The sequence below is a fragment of the Oncorhynchus masou genome, chromosome 22 (genome assembly GCF_036934945.1).
Source record: "Oncorhynchus masou masou isolate Uvic2021 chromosome 22, UVic_Omas_1.1, whole genome shotgun sequence".
NCBI classification, from domain to species: domain Eukaryota; kingdom Metazoa; phylum Chordata; class Actinopteri; order Salmoniformes; family Salmonidae; genus Oncorhynchus; species Oncorhynchus masou.
In genome coordinates this window covers 50424699-50443984 of record NC_088233.1, presented here as the reverse complement: position 1 = coordinate 50443984, position 19286 = coordinate 50424699, and the positions used below count along the sequence as shown (strand labels likewise).

At 42.1% G+C, this 19286-nt stretch overlaps 1 protein-coding gene across 1 annotated transcript in view; it reads left to right on the top strand.

Moving 5' to 3' along the window:
- The window catches only part of itga11b (integrin, alpha 11b), an 87376-nt gene that overhangs the window by 42530 nt on the left and 25560 nt on the right, over positions 1-19286 (top strand). The window contains exons 3-12 of the mRNA XM_064930493.1: positions 4775-4884; positions 5300-5391; positions 5496-5610; positions 5722-5849; positions 7107-7255; positions 7505-7649; positions 7923-8088; positions 8428-8498; positions 17892-18036; positions 18637-18785. Of these exons, the coding sequence (XP_064786565.1) occupies positions 4775-4884; positions 5300-5391; positions 5496-5610; positions 5722-5849; positions 7107-7255; positions 7505-7649; positions 7923-8088; positions 8428-8498; positions 17892-18036; positions 18637-18785 (1270 nt within the window). The remainder of the gene's footprint in view (positions 1-4774; positions 4885-5299; positions 5392-5495; positions 5611-5721; positions 5850-7106; positions 7256-7504; positions 7650-7922; positions 8089-8427; positions 8499-17891; positions 18037-18636; positions 18786-19286) is intronic.

Below are 19286 nucleotides of genomic sequence, written 5' to 3'. Positions count from 1 at the left end.
GTGCATGACAGAGCAAAAACCAAGCCATGAGGTCAAAGAAATTGTCCGTTGAGCTCCAAGACAGGATTGTGTTCGAGACACAGATCTGGGGAAGGGTACCAAAAAATGTCTGCAGCATTGAAGGTCCCCAAGAACACAGTGGCCTCCATCATTCTTAAATGGAAGATGTTTGGAACCACCAAGACTCTTCCTAGAGCTGGCTGCCCGGCAGAACTGAGCAGTCGGGGGAGAAGGGCCTTCGTCAAGGAGGTGACCAAGAACCCGATGGTCACTCTGACAGAGCTCCAGAGTTCCTCTGTGGAGATGGGAGAACCTTCCAGAAGGACAACCATCTCTGCAGCACTCCACCAATCAAGCCTTTATGGTAGAGTGACCAGATGGAAGCCACTCCTCAATAAAAGGCAGATGGCAGCCTGCATGGAGTTTGCCAAAAGGAACCTAAGGAGTCTCAGACAATTAGAAACAAGATTCTCTAGTCTTATGAAACCAAGATTGAACTCTTTGGCCTGATTGCCAAGCGTCACGTCTGGAGGAAACCTGGCACCATCCCTACTGTGAAGCAGGACAATGACTCTAGGCACAGGACCAATACAATGCAGGCGTGGCATCGGGACAAGTCTCTGAATGTCCTTGAAAGGCCCAGCCGGAGTCCAGACATGAACCCAATTGAACATCTCTGGATATACCTGAAAATAGCTGTGCAGAGACGCTGCCCATACAACCTGGCGGAGCTTGTGGGAAGAATGGGAGAAACTCCTCAAATACAGGTGTGTCAAGTTTGTATCGTCATACCCAAGAAGACTCAAGGCTGTAATCACCCCCAAAGGTGCTTCAAGAAAGTACTGAGTAAAGGTTCTGAAAACTTATGTAAATGTTACATTTCAGTTTTTCTTTTGCTTTGCCATTATGGGGTAATGTGTGTAGATTGATGAGGATTTTTTCAAATCCTTTTTAGAATAAGGCTGTAATGTAAAAATATTTGGAAAACGTCAAGGGGTCCTCATGCTTTCCGAATGCACTGTATCTATATTTAGCTTTCTTAATGAACCAAACCAGAAATCAACTGTTATTTCTGGTTGTTTGTAAAAGTTAGCTTGCTAACTCATTGACCCTACTTTGTTGAGCTCATGTTGTTAGTGTGTCAAACGAGTCTGACACCAGACAGCTACGTGTAGGTTCTCTACTCCCGCCTCAAATGAAATATTGACATATCAGGAACATAAATAAATCGCCTATCAATCTAAAATACTTTTTGTAAGTACAGATGAAGTCGGACGTTTACATAAACCTTAGCCAAATACATTTAAACTCCGTTTTTCACAATTCCTGACATTTAATCCTAATACAAATTCCCTGTCTTCGGTCAGTTAGGATCACCACTTTATTTTAAGAATGTGAAATGTCAGAATAATAGTAGAGAGAATTATTTATTTCAGCTTTATTTTCGTTCCTCACATTCCCAGTGGGTCAGAAGTTTACATACACTAAATTAGTATTTGGTAGCATTGCCTTTAAATTGTTTAACTTGGGTCAAACGTTTCGGGTAGCCTTCCACAAGCTTTCCATGATAAGTTGGGTATATTTTGGCCCTTTCCTCCTGACCGAGCTGGTGTAACTGAGTCAGGTTTGTAGGCCTCCTTGCTCGAACACACTTTTTCAGTTCTGCCCACAAATTGTCTATAGTATTGAGGTCAGGGTTTTGTTATGGCCTCTCCAATACCTTGACTTTGTTGTCCTTAAGCCATTTTGCTACAACTTTGGAAGTATGCCTGTGGTCATTGTCCATTTGAAAGACCCATTTGCAACCAAGCTTTAACTTCCTGACTGATGTCTTGATATGTTGCTTCAATATATCCACGTAATTTTCCTTTCTCATGATGCCATTTATTTTGGGAAGCGCACCAGTCCATCCTGCAGCAAAGCACCCCCACAACATGATGCTGCCACCCCCGTGCTTCCTGGTTGGGATGGTGTTCTTCGGGTTGCAAGCCTCCCCCTTTTTCCTCCAAACATAATGATGGTCATTATGGCCAAACAGTTCTATTTTTGTTTCATCAGACCAGAGGACATTTCTCCAAGAAATATGATCTTTGTCCCCATGTGCAGTTACACACCGTAGTCTGGCTTTTTTATGGCGGTTTTGGAGCAGTGGCTTCTTCCTTTGCTGAGCGGCCTTTCAGGTTATGTCGATATAGGACTCGTTTTACTGTGGATATAGATACTTTTGTACCTGTTTCCTCCAGCATCTTCACAAGGTCCTATGCTGTTGTTCTGGGATTGATTTGCACTTTTTGCACCAAAGTATGTTCATCTCTAGGAGACAGAACGCATCTCCTTCCTGAGCGGCATGATGGCTGCATGGTCCCATGGTGTTTATACTTGAGTACTATTGTTTGTACAGATGAACGTGGTACCTTCAGGCGTTTGGAAATTGCTCCCAAGGATGAAACAGACTTGTGGAGGTCTACAATTCTTTTTTCTGAGGTCTTTGCTTTGATTTATTTAGATTTTACCATGATGTCAAGCAAAGAGGCACTGAGTTTAATGGTAGGCGTTGAAATACACCTCCAATTGACTCAAATGATGATCAGAAGCTTCTAAAGCCATGACATAATTTTATGTAATTTTCCAAGCTGTTTAAAGGCACAGTCAACTTTGTGTATGTAAACTTCTGACCCACTGGAATTGTGATACAATGAATTATAAGTGAAATAAAATGTCTGTAAACAATTGATGGAAAAATGACTTGTGTCATGCACAAAGTATATGTCCTAACCGACTTGCCAAAACTATAGTTTGTTAACAAGAAATTTGTGGAGTGGTTGAAAAACTAGTTTTAATGACTTCTACCTAAGTGAATGTAAACTTACGACTTTAACTGTATGTAGAAATATAGTTCCTTCAAACATTTGATCTTAAATGACAACATAATTAGAATATCACATTTCAGGTAAGACCCAAATACATACTGTGTTGAGGTAACATTGTTTATTGCAGCAACAGGGGCAGGCAAATGACAGGTCAAGGCAGGCAGGGGTCGATAATCCAGAGTAGTGAGGTAAAGGTACAGGACTGCAGGCAGGCTCAGGGTCAGGTCAGGCAGAGGTTAGTAATCAAGAGTAGGGGCAAATGTACAGGATGGCAGGCAGGCTCAGGGTCAGGCAGGCGGGCACAGAGTCAGGACAAGCAAGGGTCAAAACCAGGAGTGTGAGAAAAAGAGAGACGAGGGAGAGACCAGGGAAAAGCAGGAGCTGGGAATTTACAAGTTGTGAAGTCCTAATACCAGATGGATGCATTCACGTGCTTTGAACTCATCGACAAATGCTGATGAGCTAATGGACGACAACCTGCGTAAACCAGCAACTAAAAGTACAGCTATCATGCTTGTAAATAGATTATAGTGTTCAAAAGACATATTAATACCACAGAGATGTGAACTACTCACACTGTATGAGTGAAACGTACGGGGGGGAATGCGGATTCATTACTGTATACAAAAACACAGATCCATTATGCAGGCTGAGGGTTTGGATGTAGTTTCCCATCTCTCCCCAGACCATTTGATCTGAATGTTAAATAAATGAGCAGATTGCTGGTTAGATCTTCTTTGGTATGGCATCAAACTCCAACGTGATTCAGGCATTTCCCAAGCACCATTTTGCCCAAGGCCCAATTTAGCACTATGACCCTCTCCTTTTGACACTAATGACTTGGTTCTAACTGTAATAACAGGCTCACCACTGATTGTTTTAGCAAGTCCTCTGGAATACCAGTAGATAAGGCCTTCTTGTCTCTGGCTGTCATACTGTAGGTTTAAATACCGCTGAAGTGTGGACTCCAGGAGACTCCATCTTATGTTTGTAATAACGGTAATATTCATAGTAAACGCCTGAGGTTAACAGGGCAAATGGCCTCCACACCTCTCACAGAATTAGTACTTCACCACACTGTCCGCTGTCTATTCTCTCTTGTTGACATAGAAAATATTTGCCTTCATCCTTTGCTGTTTTAGTCATTCCAGGCTCTATTTCAATTAGTCTTTCCTTGATTCCTTGCATCCTATCTCCTTGCGTCAGTTCAAAACTAATAAAACAGTCTCAGCCACAAGGGCTAACCCGCTTTCCAGGCTGTGTTCAACCTGTCAAGGAAACCTTGCTAGCTTGGTAGCTAGTTAGTAGCTAGGCTAGCTCCTACGCCAATTAGCTCTTCAAACTGTATGGTCTGTTTTTGTACCAGTACATTCCAGTACACAGAGCCATCTTAGAATTGATGATAAAGCATGACCAGCTAGACCATGCTGGACCAGCATGGACCAGCTTGGTCACCAGTATACCAGCATCACCAGCACAAGCTGGTATGCATCCAAAACACAGTGAAGGGCGGTCACCAGTGTCCTAAACACAGCGAAGGCGGGTCACTAGTGTCCTAAACACAGCGAAGGCGGGTCACCAGTGTCCTAAACACAGCGAAGGCGGGTCACCAGTGTCCTAAACACAGCGAAGGCTGGTCACCAGTGTCCTAAACACAGCGAAGGCTGGTCACCAGAAAACCATGCTGGTCAGAGCAGCTGGACCAGCTTGACCATAATGATCAGACCAGCTTTACCAGCATCCGTCCAGAACTGACCAGCATAGACCAGTGAGGACCAGAAAATACCAGCATGGACCATCTTGAAATTTATGATGGTCTATGCTGTTTTTTCAGCAGGGTATTCTCTCTTTTTGACGTAGAAATGAAGATCAGTCCTCATCCTTTGCTGTTTTTGTCATTCCAGGCTACTAGTTGGAGCTCCCTTTGAAACCAGTGGCCAACACCAGACAGGCGATATATACAAATGCCCGATGGACACCAGTCCCAACACCAACTGCACTAGACTCAACCTAGGTATGGCTGAATGAGATAGATAGATTCCATACGGAACTGTTCTCCCTCCAAATCACAGCACACCTTCGCATACTTTGAAGAATATGATTCCCTCTAGAAGCTGGCTCTCCGACCAGGTGTTCAGTTGGATTAGAAACACCTGGCAGCACTGTGTGCTGTAGATTGAGATCTCACATTGTTGACTCAAGTCCAACTCATGCAGAGGAAACTCTACACCCTGTTATGCCCAGTGGGAGTTATGCATGATGGACAGTTACAGTATGAATTACCCATATAGGTCACCCGATGATGCATTAAACATAGTATCATAGCATCAGCTTGACTGTGATTTCATTGATATTGTTGAATGTTGTGGTTCATTCAATGCAAATGTTTTAAGTTTGTTTCTTTGTCTGCTTTCATTAATTCCTTCAAGGAAAGGTATCCCTGAACAATGTGTCAGAGCGCAAGGACAAAATGAGGCTGGGCATGACACTGACCTCCAACCCTAAGGACAACAGCTTTGTGGTGGGTGTCAATTGATATTGACTGTTGAAAATATTGAATTGAGATTTACTGTGGTCTGTGTTTAACCCAATTGAAGGTGGTTCATCAATGGCTTTGTGTTCCAGACCTGTGGTCCTCTGTGGTCGTACGAATGTGGAAGCTCCTACTACAGCACAGGCATCTGCTCCAGGGTTAACGAAAGCTTCAAGTTCTCCAAAACCATCTCGCCGGCATTTCAGAGTAAAAAAAAATCTACTCTCACAATCTACAATTCACTCACATACACCTCATAAGACAATGGCTTCCCAGAGTTACTCACTGTTACAGCCCGTTTCCAATTGCTTCTTCCAGGGTGCGAGACCTACATGGACATAATGATTGTCCTGGACGGGTCCAACTCCATCTACCCCTGGTATGAGGTGCAGGACTTCCTCATCAACATTCTGCAGAAGTTCTACATTGGGCCAGGTCAGATCCAGGTGTGTTATCTGAGATTCTGATCTGATTCTGATAGACAAGTATATGTACCTGAATGTGTATTATTCTGTGGCCAGTGAGTGTATATATTCAGGTCCAAAATTATGGTGGACCTTCCAGCAAGACAATAACCCCAAGTACACATCAATATCCACAAAGAAATGGTTAATTGACCACAAAATCAAAATATTTGCAATGGCCATCTTGGTCTCCGAACCCCATTGAAAACCTGTAGTTTGAATTGAAGAGGGCTGTAAGCACAGAAGAAGGATATCAAGGAACTGGAAAGATTCTGTTTGGAGGAATGCTCTGAGATCTTCCCAGTGTGTACTCCAATCTCATAACATCTTTTAGGAAAAGGCTCAGTGTTGTTATCCTCGCAAGGGCAGGGTGCTGGAGAATTGAAAACAGAGGTGCAAATAAACAGGGGCCCCTATTTTTTCTATTACTTTTTTTATTACTTTACAAAATCTCTTTCTCTGAGCAATTTTTTTGTATAAAATAATTTTCACACAAAAATGTGCATACAATATAGCTCAACATTTGTATTATTTATTTCATATAGTCTTTTTTGCTCATCTTTATAAAGGATGCCAATAACAGTAGATCTGACTGCATGTGTGGGAGCCAGTATTTCTACGCTCTGTGTGGAAGTTGTACCCATAGGCACAGACCTAATATCATCTTTATCTTCCTCAAATCCTAACGTTAACCATCAATGTGGAAAATACTATGCAAATCAAATCTCATCAAATCAAATTTATTTATATAGCCCTTCGTACATCAGCTGATATCTCAAAGTGCTGTACAGAAACCCAGCCTAAAACCCCAAACAGCAAGCAATGCAGGTGTAGAAGCACGGTGGCTAGGAAAAACTCCCTAGAAAAGCCAAAACCTAGGAAGAAACCTAGAGAGGAACCAGGCTATGTGGGGTGGCCAGTCCTCTTCTGGCTGTGCCGGGTAGAGATTATAACAGAACATGGCCAAGATGTTCAAATGTTCATAAATGACCAGCATGGTCGAATAATAATAAGGCAGAACAGTTGAAACTGGAGCAGCAGCACGGCCAGGTGGACTGGGGACAGCAAGGAGTCATCATGTCAAGTAGTCCTGGGGCATGGTCCTAGGGCCGCGGTTCAGTTGAAACTGGAGCAGCAGCACGGCCAGGTGGACTGGGGACAGCAAGGAGTCATCATGTCAGGTAGTCCTGCTTTTAGATCAGCACCCAAGGGCAATAAATCACACTCCTATCTCTACAGGTTGGAGTGGTGCAGTATGGGTCAAGGGTGGTCCATGAGTTCACCCTGAATGACTTTCGCTCTGTGGAGGAGGTGGTAGAAGCAGCCAAGACCATCAACCAACGGGGAGGGGAGGAGACACGCACGGCCCTGGGCATCAATGTGGCACGGTATGGAGAGCTGCTGAACACTGGTCATAACTCTCACCCTAATCCCAAGTTTCTCAGTATCATTTTCCATAGTAGTGCCTTTCGAAACAGGGGGTAAAATAAAGCACTTTGTTGCTGAATTGGTTGTGCAGTGTGTTGAGGTAAAGTTGCTAATGCTGTTTATCCATAATGATTGATTGGCTAACTAACCGATAGTTACTCATAACGGTTAATGAGTTGACTGAAAAAAAAAACTGTATTCGCTCAAAGGACAGAGGGATTTAAACGGGGAGGTCGGAAAGGGGCTAAGAAAGTGATGCTCGTGATCACGGATGGTGAATCCCACGACAGCCCTGACCTGCAGAAGGCCATGGAGGACACTGAGGCGGACAACATCACCATGTATGCCATCGCTGTGAGTCAGTCTGTCCCTTTTTATATTCCCCTGGGAACACTGTAATCCCATTCTCGGTTCCTTCTGCCACGTCTTGGTCTATCACTTATATGTTATACCGTTTCCATATCCTGTGCTTGTATTGATATTCTCTATTTTTTTAGAGCATCTGCCTACTATTCTATCAATGTTCTATAGCATTTATCAGATCATGTGCCTAGTATTCTTTTGACGTTCTATGGTATTTCCTATATCCTCTGTTTGGTATTGACATTGCATGTTATGTACCACCAGGTATTGGGCTACTACAATCGGCGCGGGATAAACCCAGAGGCCTTCTTGAAAGAGATCAAGTATATCGCCAGCGATCCTGACGACAAACACTTCTTCAATGTGACTGATGAGTCGGCGTTAAAGGACATAGTGGACGCCCTGGGAGAGAGGATCTTCAGTCTCGAGGGTATTTTCCTTTAATGACCCTTTAGTTTCATCAAGTGTTCAAGGGATTGTAATCTCAGAAACACCCAGAAATACATCTTGCATGTGTTAGCTAGGCTAGCTAGCTGCATTTACTTCTGGGGGTGGACGTGTCTGAATTTGAACAACGTTTAACATTCTGCAACAGATGTTCATTTTTTTCAATTTTTTTAAATGAAAATCTGTCTCTAGAAATGAATGGAATTGTGAAGTTTATGATGGTTGCAATATAGAACAATTCTGGAGGACTCCATTGTAGCAGAGTGCGCTGATCATTCTAATGAAGTGTGTAGACTAGCTGTCACTTCACTGTTCTCCACAGGAGTGAACCCTAACGGGACGGGGTTCGGTCTGCAGATGTCTCAGGCAGGCTTCTCATCACACATAGTGGAGGTGAGTCTGAAATAAGTCACCACATGAGTCTAACCTGGGATCTGGTTTTATACTCACTGACTCTCCCTCTCACACTTTATTGGAATAGGCAAGTGGTTTTACAGGTACTTCCTTCCAAAAAGGTGGAGTGTTTTTTTGTTCAAGGTGGGTAAAGGGCTGTTACAGTGATGGTATGAACACACCTGCGGTCATGACCGCAGTCAAATTCCACGTGACTGTTGAGTCATGGTAACTAGGCTATCAATTACACAGCAAACTAGCAGCATACTGTATATTTAGCTATCTAAGTAATGCATTTTGAGTTTCCACTTACTGAGATGGAGAATTAGCCCAGATACATATTAAATATATTTTACCAATAAGATGTCCCTTCTGTTGGTGCGTGCAAATACGAGTGCATATGTCATTTCAACTCAACATTGTGGTTCCATTAAGAATAAAATTAAATAAATCTTATCATAATGAATTAATGGTGCATGTTGGGAGTAGGTAATTTTCCCAACACACTTATAACATTCGTATTTCATCAACACTGTCCAGTACATGCATATTAAGTCTATAATATCGTTCAGATTAATATGATGATTATTTAATGTGATGTATAATGACATAGGGTAAAGAAAACTACATCTACCATAGCTGTAACGACGTTCTTCGTTTGTCGAAAGAGAGTCGGACCGAAATGCAGCGTGTTGGTTACTCATGTTTTTAATGGAACAAATGACGATACACAAAATAACTTATAAATACAAAAAACAACAAACGGAACGTGAAAAACCTATACAGCCTGTCTGGTGAACACTAACACAGAGACAGGAACAATAACCCACGAAATACAAAGTGAAACCCTGGCTACCTAAATACGGTTCCCAATCAGAGACAACGAGAATCACCTGACTCTGATTGAGAACCGCCTCAGGCAGCCAAGCCTATACAACACCCCTACTCAGCCGCAATCCCAAATACTACAAAACCCCACTATGAAATACAACAACATAAACCCATGTCACACCCTGGCCTGACCAACTAATTAACGAAAACACAAAATACTAAGACCAAGGCGTGACAATAGCACCCTCTTGAACTGATGCATATTTTCCTGCTTTCTTAAGCTCTGAGTGGACTCAGGTTTTAAATGTCAATTTGTTAAGTTAGAACGCAGGTGAAATCTATTAAAACACAGGTTTTTGGAGGATCTGAGATTTGAACATTTAGAAGCCTGATCTGAAAGATGAGGATAACTTGTGATGGGAATTAGAGGTCCCGTTAAGAAATGGTCCCAGGGCTTCCCACCCGGACCTGATATACACTTTACAGTGCATTCGGAAAGTATTCAGACCTCTTGACTTTTTCCAAATTTCCTTACGTTACAGCCTCAGGTACTTGTATTGAATTGCTCTATATTATGCTACTACTATTTTATCTGAACGTTGTGATATACAGTACCAGTCGAAAGTTTGGACACATCTTAATCCCAAAAGTGATTAAATATTTTTTTTACCCTAATGAAACTACACACAATACCCCATAATAACAAAGCAAAAACTGTTTTTTAGAAAGTTTTGCAAAACAGAAATATGATGTTTACATAAGTATTCAGATCCTTTAGTCAGTACTTTGTTGAAAAACATTTGGCAGGGGGTTCCCGAGTGGCGCAGCGGTCTCAGGCACTGTTAGAAACATTGCAGTGCTAGAAACATCACTACAGACCCGTTGTCACGGCAGATTTCCTCCTCTTCCTTTGAAGAGGTGAAACAAGGATCGGACCAATACGCAGCGTGGCAAGTGTCCATGGTTTTAATAGGAAAACCCAATATGAACATAAATACAAAAAACAATAAACATGAACTAACCGAAACAGTCCCGTGTGGCACAAACACTGACACAGGAAACAATCACCCACAAAATACCCAAAGAATATGGCTGCCTAAATATGGCTCCAAATCAGAGACAATGATAAACACCTGCCTTTGATTGAGAACCAATCCAGGCAACCATAGACTTACCTCGACACCTAAAAGAACACAACCCCATAAATCTACAAAAAACCCTAGACAAGACAAAACACATAAATCACCCATGTAACACCCGAGCCTAACCAAAATAATAAAGAAAACAAAGATAACTAAGGCCAGGGCGTGACAGTACCCCCCCCCAAAGGTGCGGACTCCCGGCCGCACACCTAAACCCATAGGGGAGGGTCGGCGTTTGTCCATGGTGGCGGCTCTGGCGCGGGACGTGGGGAACCCACCCCACCATAGTCTTTGTCCCCTTTAGTCTCTTCCTAGGAACAGCGACCCTCGCCGCCGACCTAGGATTAGCAACCCTACTAAATGGCCCCACTGGACTGAGGGGCAGCTCTGGACTGAGGTAGCTCATGACTTCATAAAATTGCTAGTTGGCTAGTAGTATACAGAGAAACAACAACAACAATCAAATTAATCTGTGCCCCCTATTGGCATGACGCCTCTGGTTGGGAGCTGACTGCTGTAGCCTACCTGACAGATATTCATGCCATATCCATGTTGCACTGCATCATTTAGGCTACAGTATTTAAAATTATTTGAATACGCCAACAACATCCATTCTATTTTCACCTTATATAAGTGTTCTGCTGTTCTGACATATGCAACATTGCAGTTGCATTAATGACAAGTAGCCAGGGCTCGAAATGAAGGGCTTATCTTTTTATTTTAATTTTCAATAAGACTGTGCCGGTTCAAAACAGACTCTGGGACAGTTCTGGGATGCTAGATCCAAAGTTCGTATATCCACTGTAAATCCCCAAATTTTGAAATAACGAAACTGATAGAACAAATTAGAAAGTTTAGCTTAAAATACTGATAAACTATTATTTATTTCTTCACATTATAAGCAGCAATGTGCACACAACAATAAGCTCACATTTACTAAAATGCAAGTAGCGGGGAAAACACTATTGCTCATCGGACATGCCAATGGCAGAGATGGAAGTAACTATCCTATAAAATGTTGAAAGAGGGGACATCTAAAGATGCAAAAAGATATAGGTTGCTAATATGACTAGGAATGTGCCTTTGTCTGCTGAAAGAAAGTTGGTTTGAAAACCAAGAGAAGAGAAATGTTGGTTTCAAAGGCATAAGGCTAGGAGGGCGTGTTCATTAAACAATTCCATGGTTGATTTTGGAGCAATATGCATCATTAGGGCTATATGAAGTAAAATGTACAGATTTCAAGCAATTTATGGGTTCAAAGTGCTGACAGATTGCAAAGGGGCGATGTGCTGTACACAACAGGCACTGGCCTTTGTCTTCGCTGTTGTGACCATTTGATCTGAACATGTATGTTGACAGAATCAAACCTTAAAGGGCAATTCCGCCACTTTTCAACCTCAAATTCCTAACCTCAGCACCAAACCAGTGTCTACATGTATAAAAACAGCACTTTTCTATGATCTGTGGTTAAAAATATAAAGGCCCTGAAAAATGCTTCAAAACCTGCAAAGAGTTTCTAGCTAAAGGGAGGTTATTGTCTTGCTCTCAACGTCACCGCGAATATCAAGTGTTTGAAAATCACTGTTTTACAATGTTTTAACTTTTGATGATGTCATTGGGTATAACTTTATATTTTTTTCTACTAAAACATAGGAATGTGCCGCTTCATATGTGTTAACACTAGGGATGGGCACATATTCAAATAAGCGAACAGACGATAGTATTCAAATATTTGCGAGAGTATTCATTTTTGAAAAACATTTATCATTGGCATATTTTAACAATGAAAGGCTTTGTCTAAATGATATTAAATGATCTAAGTGACATTGCTACACATAAGGATATACCATGACATTTTAAATTCTTAACTAAAAAAAACAACAAACTTTTAAATGTACGTTTATGACTTGGTAACTAGATAGCTAGCTCGCTGGCTGGCATAGCTGGCTATCTTAGCTAGCTTATTTACATCGATTTGTTGCAGTCAGTCATGTGTACTTCCAGATGGGATGATAGATAACCTGTGGAATGTACAACTTTGTCTAACTAGTGTGAGTCTATGTGGCTGGTCTCTCTCCCTCTCTCTCCCTCACTCACTCACTCACTCACTCACCGGCCCCTGCCCACTCTCTGTGGGGACCACCATTGGACTGGGGAAGCAACGTTTTGGAACGTTCAGATAGAAATATGCTATGTAGAACAAACATGCATCTCTGACATGCAGAATATGGAATCCCGCCAGCTCTATTTTTGGTATTTCTATCTGCAACGTTCAAGAACGTTTTCGTACTAAACATGGCCCAGGTGTGAATTGCAAGTAGGGCCATGGGGAGGTTGCATTCCAATGAGTTGTGTCCGGGGCTGAACGGAACCGTATCTGTTGTATTTATACACCGCTTTAAAGATCTCTTGGGAAGACTACATTACCCAGGTGGGAGGTGTATGTTGGTGAAAGATGATGGGGTGGTAGATGATGAATGTGAGCTACCTCTAAGGAGCTCATATTATTGTTCATATTAGCATGGACCACGGCACTGTGGATACTGGAGAAAGCATTAACCGTCTCTGGGAAAAATTATATATTCATCAACGCATTGTTGGATTCTAGGCACAGGGGCAATTTGAGAATGAGATGATGATAACGTTGTGGAAAGTATTTTTTGTTGGCGGGAGGGGTGGGGTGGGGGGGACTTTAAGAGGAAAACAGGCAAGAGAGTACAGATGGTTTAGTTGAATGCAGAGCTTGCCAGCTAAACACATGCATACACAGACAGACAGACAGACAGACAGACAGACAGACAGACAGACAGACAGACAGACAGACAGACAGACATTAACACACACAGCATACACATTAACACGGATACACACTGATCAACAAGCTCCCCCGACACAGACACACCAAATATTTTGAGATTGTCCTATTGTGATGGAATTTATTTGCTCATAGTTTGAAATCCTAATATATTTAGGGGATTATTAGCTGAAGTCATTTAATATAGTACAAGTTAAAATAATATGGAAAGATTTGTTCAGGTCATTGGTTGTGTTGGCTGACATTGCCGCACTACTGACATGAGTAATTTTGGGTTTTACCTCTTGCATATCAAATCCCAGTCTTCAGGGATCTCTTCAGGTATCAGTTTTATGTATCATCTCACTTTTGTTTGTCTCCTCAATCCTCATTTGTCTCTACGTTGGTCATTTGAATGCTGTTCTCTCATATCAGGGCAGGGAAGCACACTGTCCATATCGCAACTTGTGGCTGTGTCTGAAAACAGTACCCTACCGGTTTCATTTTGTTTGTTGTCAGTGACTCTTTGTTAGATTCCCTTCTGTTTGAGCGTCATTTTTGGTTTTCTTGCTAGGGGAACACTGTCAAATCCTTTCTTCCTCCGTCATCCTTGTTTCCTCAGTCCTTCTCAAAGCTCATTGGAAAAGGATATCCGAGGGAGGTACCTTGTATTCTCTCCTTCAATGCACTTTGAGAAGAAATGAGGAAACAAGAATGGATGAAATAAGGATGTAACCTTTTAAAAAACCATCGCCTGCAACCCACCTTGATCCTCATATGGCTACTTCCTCCAACCACTTTCCCACACTGGTATGGCCAACACTCAGGTTTTTTCACACTTGGTCCCTTTCAGACAATTTTTGTTAACTCAGTGCAGTTCATTTAATATTGTGTCCAGTGTGAACACTCCAAAGGAACTCAGATCCCTCAAAAGAGCCCCTGAAGCAAACAGGACTGAGAGGTGATCTGAGTTTGGTTCCCTTTAATTCCTTGGTCCGGTTCCCTTTTTTAGGGCAACGTGAACACTAAGCCCCCAGGTTCACTTGTTATTATTCTCTCACCACACACTAGAATACTGCAACACCGTTTCGCCTGCCATAACCCCTCACATTGGTGCCACAAAAGAGAAGATGATGATGCGCAGGTTCGCAGAAAATAACGTGTGCTGTTCTTGGATATTGATTAGCGATTGTCAATGATGCACAGAAATGCCAAAATATGTGTGGAGTTTTTAGTTCAGATTATTTGTTTGCAATATGTAATCTATAAAGAGAGCTTCATAAGCTGTTTATTCGCTTGGGGGTTTGAATGGTGTGAGAAGACAACAAAATATTTGATGAGAATCCCAACATGGGATACAAAATCAATTCTAGCCCTTAAAGGGGCAGTAGCCGACATTGGGTGTGCAATTTTCAATTAAAGCATTATTTAATCGGCAGCTGTTCTTCTGCTATTTATCCTGTTACATATAATATTTACATGTTAATATTATCTTTTGATTACAATGTTTGTCTCATCTTTTAACTAAATGCAATCTATTAGCTTCCAAAATGTAAGTAGGTATAAACAGTATTCAGACCCCTTGACATTTTCCTCATATTTTACATTACAGCCTTATTCTAAAAGCAATCTACACACAATACCCCATAATGACAAAGTGAAAACAAATTTATTAAAGACAGAAATACCTTATAAGTATTCAAACCCTTTCCTATGAGACTCAAAATTGAGATCAGGGTCATCCTGTTTCCATTGATCATCCTTGAGATGAACTTGATTGGAGTTCACCTGTGGTAAATTCAATTGATTGGACAGATCTGAAGAAAGGTAAAAAAAAAAAAAAAAATAAAAAGGCCTGCAGCATTGAAGATCTCCAACAACACAGTGGTCTCCATCATTCTTAAATGGAACTAGTTTGGAACCGCCAAGACTCTTCCTTGAGCTTGCTGCCCGGCCAAACTGAGCAATCGGGGGAGAAGGGCCTAGGTCAGGAAGGTGACCAAGAACCCGATGATCACCCTGACAGAGCTCTACAATTCCTCTGTGGAGATGGGAGAACTTTCCAGGAGGACAACCATCTCTGCAGCACCTCACCAATCAGGCCTTCATGGTAGAGTTGCCAGACGGAAGCCCCTCCTCAGTAAAGGGCACATGACAGCCCGCTTGGAGTTTGCCAAAAGGCACCAAAAGACTCTCAGACCATGAGAAACAAGATTCTCTGGTCTGATGAAACCAAGATTGAACTCTTTGGCTTGAATGCCAAGCATCACGTCTGTAGGAAACCTGGCTCCATCCCTACGGTGAAGCACGGTGGAGGGGATTTTTTTCAGCGGCAGGGACTGGGAGACTAGTCAGGATCGAGGCAAAGATGATTGAAGCAAAGTACAGAGAGATCCTTGATGAAAACCGTCTACAAAGCACTCAGGACCTCAGACTGGGGCGAAGGTTTACCTTCCAACAGGACAACGACCCTAAGCACACAGCCAAGACAACGAATGAGTGGCTTCGGACAAGTCTCTGAATGTCCTTGCATGGCCCAGCCAGAGCCCGGACCTGATCGAACATCTCTGGAGAGACCTTAAAATAATATGCAGCAATACTCCAGAGCTTGAGAGGACCTGCATTGAATAATGGGAAAAACTCCTCAAATACAGGTGTGCCGAGCTTGTAGCATCATACTCAAGAAGACTTAAGGCTGTAATCGCTGCCAAAGGTGCTTCAACAAAGTACTGAGTAAAGTTCTGAATACTTATATAAATGTGATATTTATTTTTATTTTTTATTTTTATAAATTAGCAACAATTACTAAAATCCTGTTTTACTTTGTCATTATAGGGCTTTCAATTTTAGAATAGTGCTGTAACCTAATAAAATGTGGAAAAAGTTAAGGGGACTGAATACTTTCCGAAGGCACTGTACAGCTGTCCAATATCATATTCTGATGGAATGGCTTGTCCTGCACAACCCAGAGTGCATTGAGTGAATGTTGGAAAAAGATCTGGGTTCCTTTTTAAACATAACAACGTGAATGGAAAGAGGACTCAGACCACAAATATGTGAAGTGAACTGACAAAAGAGTTGAGTCCTCATTCAAAGGCAAGGGCAGTGTGAATACAAAGAGACTTGAGTTATTTAGCTTTTTTTTACCCCAGAGTTCACTTTAAAGAGGACTGAGATCGTGTCTTTTAAAGAGGACTGTATGTGAAAACACCCATTAAGGATATCACAGAAGGGCCAGTAAACCGACTCTCTGTTTGTCTGTACATGTAAATTAGCGAATAAACCATTAGCTAATACCCAAATTCTTAAAATCATAAGTCATGGATAATACTGTATACATCCAAATGGGAGACTTACTTTACTCCCCAACAGTTGCCATGGCAGCCAGTCAAACTGTCCACGTCGACAGCCTATGACTATGAGTGAGGGAATACTTGGCCATGGCGTATCTTCACAACAGCCCCGCTGCTGTCTTGATTTAGCCAAGACTATAGCGTTGGCTGAAATCTGTCCGCTGGCATGGTGTCAGTATTTGAACTTTTATTAGTAAATTCACATGGGCTGTGTATGCGGCACTATTACAACCCTGTAGAACACGGTTTCTCTTGAACACCTTCTTTCTCTCTTCCAAAGGTTAAGGAAGACCGTTGCTATAGTACTGTACATGCGGTCTGCTGAGTATAGTTTGGTGGTCAATGCTAATCTGGTCCCAGATCTTTTTGTGCTTTCTTGCCAGCACCTATGGTCATTTTCAAGTCACGTGACCATTGGAGACAGCAAGACACCACAAAACAGATCTGGGATCAGGCGAACTTGAAGTATGGTATATGGTATAGCTTCACCGGTATCTAAAACAATAATACAAAACAGTATGAGAGTTTGACTGGGCTCAATGAACATGCCCATGCATCATGCAGCCTAATGGAGCATTGCACACACTGCTGGGGTCGTTGACCATGATCCCTGTTTTTCTTGCTCTGAGAAATGTGGAACTCATGGTTGAATGACTTTCACCTCTGGACATGACATACTGTACAGTGCATTCACATCTGCGTGTGACAGTGTGTGTATAGTTCATTCAACATCACCTGTGCGTGTATGTGTGTTTGTTATATGTACTCACATGTTTTTATTGAGAAAGTTTAGCAATGATGGTGATGCATTCATGTTGGAAAGTGTAACCAAGCCATTTGTTTCCTGGTGCTCTTTTTGAAATGTATTTTTAACCTTTATTTAACCTGTTAACTAGGCAAGTCATTTAAGAACAAATTCTTATTTTCAATGAATAGTGGATTAACTGCCTGTTCAGGGACAGATTTGTACCTTGTCAGCTTGGGGATTTGAACTTGCAACCTTCTGGGTTACTAGTCCACTGCTCTATCCACTTGGCTACCCTGCCATTAGAGAAATACAGGGTAGGGAGTGGAAAATTACCAAAGAATAAATCAACTCACTGAAAGGATGAGTTGACAAATTTGTTCAACCCATTAGTTCTCATAAAAGACTTATCTGTCCACCATCATCACTCTCTGCTTTGGTACCTCTTTGTACGGTGGCGAAAGAGGTACATTGACCTAATGAGAGATGTGTATTTGGCGAGTGATGTGAAAATGCTTGTTCCTGTAGGATGGCATATTGGTGGGGGCCGTGGGGGCCTATGACTGGAACGGGGCTGTTCTGAAAGAGACACGTCATGGGAAGGTAGTCCCACCCAAGTCCTCCTATCTGGAAGAGTTCCCAGAAGAACTGAAGAACCATGGGGCCTACTTGGGTGAGTGAACTGGACAGGTAGAATTGTGTAGGTGGATGGCTGGATGGGTGGGTGGATGGATGGATGCATAGACTAATAAATAAAGAGATGAATGGGTGTGTGGATAGATGAATAAATAGAATGTAAATGTAAATGAATAGTCTGTCTAACATTGCATGCAGTACTATACTATAGTGTGTTTTATTTTTATTTTTTGACAATTTAAAAACAATAGACAACTTAACATTTACACACATGCATTTTAGCAGACAAGTTCTTTACCTACTCTGTCCGTCTCATTTTCTCTAATTTGTCATCCTTTGAATATCTCCAGTGCTTGTAATACTTTATGCCATATGGCTTCAAATTGTACTATTTTGTTTCACTCTGGAGCCCAAATTTTTCTGTATTTAGTTAATAATGCATTTGATTAATTCACTGTCTTAACGATGGAGGGTCATCTTGATTTCCAATTTTTAAGAAACTATTTTTTCAAAATGATTGACATGGAAAATACAATTCAACCGATTGGTTATCTCACTGCACACCCATAACTGCACCCTCTCCCATAACGTTTGGACAGTGCCTTCAGAAAGTGTGTACTTGTGTCCAATGTCCCAGGATACACAGTAAATTCAGTGGTGTCGGCCAAAGGCAGGCAGCTCTATGTTGCTGGAGCCCCTCGCTTCAACCACACAGGCAAAGTCATCATCTTTACCCTGAGAAACAATGGCAACCTCACCATCCTACACTCACTCAAAGGCCAGCAGGTGAGACACACCAAGAGATATAAATGATTAATACAAGGGGGCCAAGGACTGAACATTGGGGGACACCATTACAGGCAGGTGCTTGAGTTGATTTGCTTAAACAAACAAACACACACCAACAAGACACACCAACACTGACAGTGACACCCACACACACACACACACACACACACACACACACACACACACACACACACACACACACACACACACACACACACACACACACACACACACACACACACACACACACACAAACTGGCTCTACGTGTCAAGCTTGTGTGTGCACACGTGTGACACATTGGAGTCTTCGTTACATTATGGTCTAGACTCGGCTGCCCGGTCCAGATGGCCTTTGTCTCATCGGCCCATGTGCTTCTCATCTGTATGCATCCAATCAAAACTGGGTATGCTACTGAGCACAGACGCATCGCCCCGGGCAACAGGCTCCCTGTAAATAAGGTCTAACCACTGTGTCAGACCAGACTGTTGTTTGGGAGA